Source organism: Capsicum annuum, chromosome 1 (genome assembly GCF_002878395.1).
Source record: "Capsicum annuum cultivar UCD-10X-F1 chromosome 1, UCD10Xv1.1, whole genome shotgun sequence".
Lineage (NCBI taxonomy): Eukaryota > Viridiplantae > Streptophyta > Magnoliopsida > Solanales > Solanaceae > Capsicum > Capsicum annuum.
The window spans coordinates 41655570-41662357 of NC_061111.1; the positions used below are offsets into that span (position 1 = coordinate 41655570).

The window sequence follows — 6788 nt, forward strand, 5'->3', positions numbered from 1 at the left end:
AAATTGGTTACAAGTAAGAATGCAAGTTATTGGGAGCTGACTAAAACCTAACATTTAATGTTTTTGCCACTGCACATGTGATTAATTATATTTCACATTTTGGTTGGTCACAATACAAAGAAAAACAAAGGAAAAATAAAAATAAAAAATCAACAACGCAACACGTCTAAGTCAAACATATAATACAGTAACGAAACAGCAAATAGATTGCCATATTTATGAGGGCCGTCACCGAATGTTTTTCCGGCAACTAATCTTTTATCATTAAGCAAGATGATTATATTAATTCATCATCAACACAACGGCGAAGTCAGAATTTTTAGTTTATGAATTATGAATCACAATACAATTATTTTTGCTTGTTAGGTACAAGATAGATTGTTTGTATACGTACGTAATATAAATATCAAGCCAAAATTACTATGTTCCGTCGGGCCCATAACTGCCATGGTAGCTCTACATTATGTCTTAAATATTTTTTTGTTTCAATTTTTTAATCTGATTTTGACTTGATTAAAAGCTTAAGAAAAACAAAGAAGAGTTTTGCATCTTGTTATCTTAAATTAAAGAATGTAACAAATGTCATTTGATTTTGTGGTCTTAAATGTATACCACATAGAAAGTTAAAACGAACTAAAAGAAAAGTAAGAATGAAACAGAGAAAGTCATATAGTTAGTCATTTTGTTAATCTATGTTTATGTTTAAAACTATATTAAGTGTACATCTTAAGTAATGTACAAGAAACTTAGAAGATAATAATATGAAGAAGCTAAGTAACATTTTTTTTTTGATGGGGTCTAATTATTTAATAATTCTATTAAGAATCACCATTTTCAAGTAACCCAATGCATAAGAAATACAACTTCTTTGAACAATGATTGCAAGAAAGTATATTATATATAGCAGCACTATAGCAATTCCTAAAAGCCAACATTACTTCATCATATCTCTCTTTGCTCTCAATTGTTTAAGCTGCTTTCCACCTTTCTTTTATAAAAAATTGTTTTTCTTTTTTCTTTGTTTCTAACTAGCAAAAATGAAGTGCCATAATTTGTCACACTCTTTCCCTTGGTCTACCTAAATTCTCCATCAACTAATCTTTAGCATTTCCTCAAATAATATTCCTTCACTTGAGCTGAATATCCCAAAACAAAGGTATGTTTTCTCCTTATACTCTTTATTTCTTCCTCTCTGTGTATTTTTACAACACCATGCACATTATAGCAATCTAATATATATACGCGATAGTGGTAGATTCAAAATTTAAAATCATTACTCGATTATGTTCTTTTATATATGTACCTGTTATCGGAAAATATTTTAATATCTCAATTTTTTTTAATATATCTATTAATTCATTAATTAGTTCTTAATATGATGACTTCTAAAACCAATCCCAACATCTCTAACAAACAATTTGCTTCTAATAGTTTTGAATGACTATTATTATGAGATAATATTTTGTGTTACAAATTATTAGTCTTTGATAAATAACCTCCAACGATTGAATTGCCATCAATAACATCTTATTTCTCATAAATCTTCAGTCATTTGATGAGTCTACTAGTCCCTTTTGGTTATGTGCTTCTAGTTTTATACTAGAAGAGCCTGTTGATATACATTTATACCGAATGAAATATCCTTAAAGGACAGTGTCGTCATTGACACACCTCAAGCTTTCAAGAATTCTTTACATATTTCATGATCAAGTTTTTTCCGTAATATTTCCAACACCTATTGTTATATCTTTTCAGTACATACACATATAATTAAGCTTGTTGAGTATACTCTAGATTCACCACGGTACACAACTTAGGTGTAGACCTTTTAGGTAGAAATTAAATGCAGGTACCAGTTTCCTTTATGGTGGAGAAATACGTGATATATAAAATGTTTCACTTTATAGTTAGTGCAGTACCAGTTCTGCTTTAATGGCTTCACATTTTCAACATCAGATTTAAGCTTTTAACTAGCTACAAGTCTTGATGTAGTGGTTTCTAGTTGGCTCCCATGGTGCTTGTAGTTATTGCTTCACGAGTATGGGTTCATCAATCCTCTTTATTGAACCACTTCTTATGGTTCATTATAAGAAATACTGCTCATTCAAAGTTAATTTTCCCATTTTCGAAGAGTATATACTAGCAAATTGAGTTTGTCATGGAGATATAACGTTACTTGTTACGTCATAACAGTACAAGTATTGGGTAACTCTGACTGCCCCTGCGTATTTCCTAGTATTAAAATTTGTCACTGAAATTCGGATGTTCATGTCATTGTGTTGTCACTTTTAGAGTTCATAGTTTTAGTATGACTGCAATTTAGTGTACAGTAACTTGATTCATGTAATTATAAGTCCTTCAAGATTGAATGCTTTGATGTACACAGTATTTAATTTTCCCGTCTGCTCACCTTTGATTAATAAAATCCCCACATGAATCCATAACATGTTATAAATAAACTGTTGTATGTATGAACTTTCTAGTTTTCCTTGAAAGAAAAAAAGAGCAAGAACTTCTTTTTTGTTCTAATATTTTCTTACTATAGTAATGATATTTTTCCTGTGTTTTGCAGTGAAGATGAACTTCAGGAACTGCATGTTTTTGTTAGCTTGTACAGCTGCAGTGATTTCATTTGCTTTACCAGAACAAGACATATATGTTGTTCACATGGATAAGACCAAAGTCAGATCATTAGGGAGTAATCTTGGAATTTCCAAGAGATGGTACGAAGATGTTATTAGTTCTGTAACTGAATTCTCTGCTGATGGAGAAGACGAACAAGAAGAGAAACCTCCTCAGCTTCTTTATGTATATGAAAAGGCCATAGCTGGTTTTTCAGCGAAACTCTCCAAGAAACAACTCGAGTCATTAAAACGAGTTGATGGATTCCTCACAGCTGTGCCAGATGAAATGTTAAACCTGCACACAACTCATTCACCTCAGTTTCTTGGGCTGAAAAGTGGAAGAGGACTTTGGAGTGGTCCAAATTTGACCTCTGATGTGATCGTTGGCGTAGTAGACACTGGAATTTGGCCCGAACATGTCAGTTTCCGCGATTCTGGCATGCCACCGGTGCCTTCTCGTTGGAAAGGCAAATGTGAGGCTGGAACAAAATTTGCACCATCAAATTGTAATAAGAAGATTATTGGTGCTAGGATTTTTTCCAAAGGGTATGAAGCTGCTGCAGAGAAAATCAATGAAAAAGAGGATTATAGATCATCGCGTGACTCACAAGGCCACGGAACGCATACTGCTTCAACAGCAGCTGGAAATCTTGTCGATGGTGCTAACCTTTTCGGTTTGGCTAAAGGCTTGGCTGGTGGGATGAGCTTTGGATCAAGAATTGCAGTTTACAAAGCTTGTTTCATGTTAGGCTGCTCAAGTTCTGATGTTTTAGCAGCTATTGATCAAGCTGTTATCGATGGGGTGGATGTATTGTCACTTTCTTTAGGAGGCTTGCCAAAGCCATTTTATGTAGATAATATAGCTATTGCTGCATTTGGTGCAGTCCAACATGGGGTGTTTGTTTCATGTTCAGCAGGAAATTCAGGGCCTTTGAATTCAAGCGTTGGCAATGCAGCACCCTGGATTATGACAGTTGCTGCAAGCTCGTTGGACCGCAGCTTTCCAACTATTGTTAAGCTTGGAGATGGACATGTTTTCAAAGGGGCTTCATTATACACAGGCAATCCCACAAAGCAATTGCCACTTGTATATGGCAGAACAGCAGGCGGCGAAGGAGCTCAATTTTGCACCAACGGGACACTATCTTCAAGATTAGTCAAAGGCAAGATTGTTGTCTGTGACAAAGGAATCAATGGCAGAGCTGAAAAGGGGGAGCAAGTGAAAATAGCTGGTGGAGCTGGAATGATCATGGTAAATAGAGTTGAAGAAGGTGAACAACTTTATGCCGATGCTCATGTCTTGCCTGCAACATCCTTAGGAGCTTCAGCTGGCTTTGCCATCAAGAATTACATTAACTTGACAAAAACAGCCACGGCTTCAATCAAATTCGAGGGGACAGTTTATGGCAATCGTGCACCAATAGTGGCTGCATTTTCCTCTAGAGGACCTAGCATAGCTGGACCGGATATTATCAAGCCAGATGTCACTGCTCCAGGAGTGGACATATTAGCTGCCTGGCCTCCAAATATCGGCCCATCAATGATAAAGAGCGATAAGAGAAGCGTACAGTTCAACATTCTTTCTGGCACCTCCATGTCTTGTCCCCATGTCAGTGGACTAGCTGCATTGCTTAAATCTGTCCATAGAGATTGGTCACCAGCAGCAATCAAGTCAGCACTAATGACAACTGCTTATACCCTCGACAAAGAAAGAACTCCAATAGCAGATGCTGCTTCCGCGACTTCAATATCAGCTTCACCATTCACCTTTGGCTCGGGACATGTTGATCCTGAAAGGGCTTCTGATCCAGGCCTTATCTACGATATCTCAACCGAGGATTACCTGCATTATATCTGTAGCCTAAACTACAACTCTTCCCAAATAGCCCTTTTATTGAGAGAAAATTATACTTGTCCTGCTAGTCATTCATTTCAGTCACCTGGTGATCTAAACTACCCTTCTTTCGCTGTACTTTTTGACAGCAAAAGCCAACATCTGGTCCAGACATTTAAAAGAACTGTCACAAATGTTGGGACCCCTTGGAGTACTTACATCGTAAAAGTGGAGGCACCTTATGGAGTATCAGTCACTGTGAAGCCAAAAATTTTGAAATTTCAGAAGAAGGATCAGAAACTGAGATACAAAGTGAAGATTGTTGCAGCAGGAAAAAGGAGTCCTGGTGATTCAACATTTGGTTCACTGATTTGGATTTCAAGAACACATATAGTTAAAAGTCCCATTGCTGTCACATGGCAGTGAATGTTAGAGGATAAATTTGATAACATCGTCCAATTCTTGAAAATGTCTACAAGAATGTATTCTTCTGAAAAACAACTAACTAGTTGAATCAAAATATTTGCTTTTGAGTTCATAGGCCTCATTAGTCATTGCTCTTTTCTCTCTTGTTTTCTCTTGTTTCAAGAACAACATAAGTACTGTATTGCAGTTTCAATGAAGGCAAGAAGAAAGAAAGACGTTATTGGCAAAAGGAGCCAAACCTCTGAAACATTCAAGAGGTTTTCTTTCTTCTATTTGTGGCATTTGAGCTCCTGCTATTTCACTGCAGTGTCACTCGATTTTATCTAAGTATCAAGAAATTTATTAAATTATTTTTGTAACAAAAAATTGAATTTTGCCTAAATATCATAAGGGATCAGTCAGAGAAAATAAATGATACCTTTTATATGATGCTTAGTATAACTTGAGTGACATAACCAAAAGAATTTAGTTACTTTATGCTATGCAAAGTCAAAAACTGAGTAATTTTGTTGATAGCAGTATAGGAATGACTATATTAAGCATTCCTTCACAAAATCTAGGGATGCCATTTTTTTTGGCTACTTAAAATCATTGAAGGTTTAGTATCATTTAGGAGAACAAACAAGTTGAAGGTCTGCTTATTTATTTGCAGTGGTTACTAATGGAATTTCCAAGCAACTGTGTTTGAAAAAGTTTTCGCAGCTATCGAGAGTTGCACGCATAATAGAAGCAGATTTCGAAGTGGATGAAGGAAAATATGTTGAGTCTAGCAATTTCAATTGGGAGACTCTAAAAAGAGACTATAATCCGTATGCTTTTCTACTTCAAACGTGAAATTCAAGTTCTTCTCTAAAAAGTGATTGCATGCGTAACGTATGCTTTTCTACTTCAAAATTGAAATTCAAGTTCTTCTCTAAAAAGTGATTGCATGCGTAATGCAGTTAGCGACCCAAGTAGGAATAGTAGTTGATGTTCAGATGAAAATATTTGCAAATCTCTAGATCCAAGAGACACATAAGAAAATGTACCTTCATACAAGTCGAGTATAGAGATCAATGTGCCCTATAAGGTACACTTTCATATCGGTATCTTGGATATAAAGTATTACAAATACTTTCATCTGGATTATTATTGTCCCTACTTGAATCACTAACTGCATAACCTATGCAATCGCTTAACGTACAAGCGCTCAATATTTCAATTTTTTTAAAGTGGGAAAGAATAAAAATTATGATATCCTTTGAGTCTTTCAATTGACATTGCTAGACTCAGTGTTTTTTCCTTTTCTAACTTCGAAATCTATTTCTATTATGCATGCGACTCTTAAAAGTGCTGATACTGTTTGAAACACAATTGTTAGTAATCACTGCAAACAAATAAGTAGACCTTCAACCCATTTGTTCGCCCAAATATTAGTATACCTTCAATGACCTTTAAGTGAGGGTGTTAAGTGGGCCGAGCCGGATTAGCACGGAACCGGCCCATTAAATTTATCCGGTTTTTGGGCCGGGCCGGGGCCGGGTTAAGGCTAAGTGGGTTGGGCCAGTCCGGGCTCAATAGTAAAATTTTTAAAAATAGGCCTAACTTGACCCACTTAACCTAACCTATATACGCACCATTAATGTATCTGTACTACTTTAAATAAAATATACTATAATATATATACATTACAATATAACTATATATATATATATAGTTATATACTAATCTATAAAACATATACACATGTATACGTTAAATATACACGTCTATAGAAAATTTGTTCACATATATACGCTCTATTCAGTGTATATGTACTACTTCAAATAAAGTATACTACAATATATATACATTGCAATATATATATATATAGTTATACACTAATTTATAAAACATATACACATGTATACGTTAAATATACACGT

The 6788-nt window shown here is 35.1% G+C and overlaps 1 protein-coding gene across 2 annotated transcripts; it reads left to right on the forward strand.

Moving 5' to 3' along the window:
• Positions 1–1488: 1488 nt before the first annotated feature.
• LOC107872621 (subtilisin-like protease SBT1.1) lies at positions 1489–4996 on the forward strand. Of its 2 annotated transcripts, none has more exons than XM_016719275.2 (2): positions 1489–1719; positions 2573–4996. In XM_016719275.2, exon 2 carries the CDS (start codon positions 2578–2580, stop codon positions 4882–4884), a length of 2307 nt encoding a protein of 768 aa, XP_016574761.2. In that variant the 5' UTR covers positions 1489–1719; positions 2573–2577; the 3' UTR covers positions 4885–4996. The 2 variants fall into 2 exon arrangements, with proteins under 2 accessions (XP_016574761.2, XP_016574755.2); XM_016719269.2 differs by lacking the exon at positions 1489–1719 and adding an exon at positions 1822–2038.
• Positions 4997–6788: the final 1792 nt, after the last annotated feature.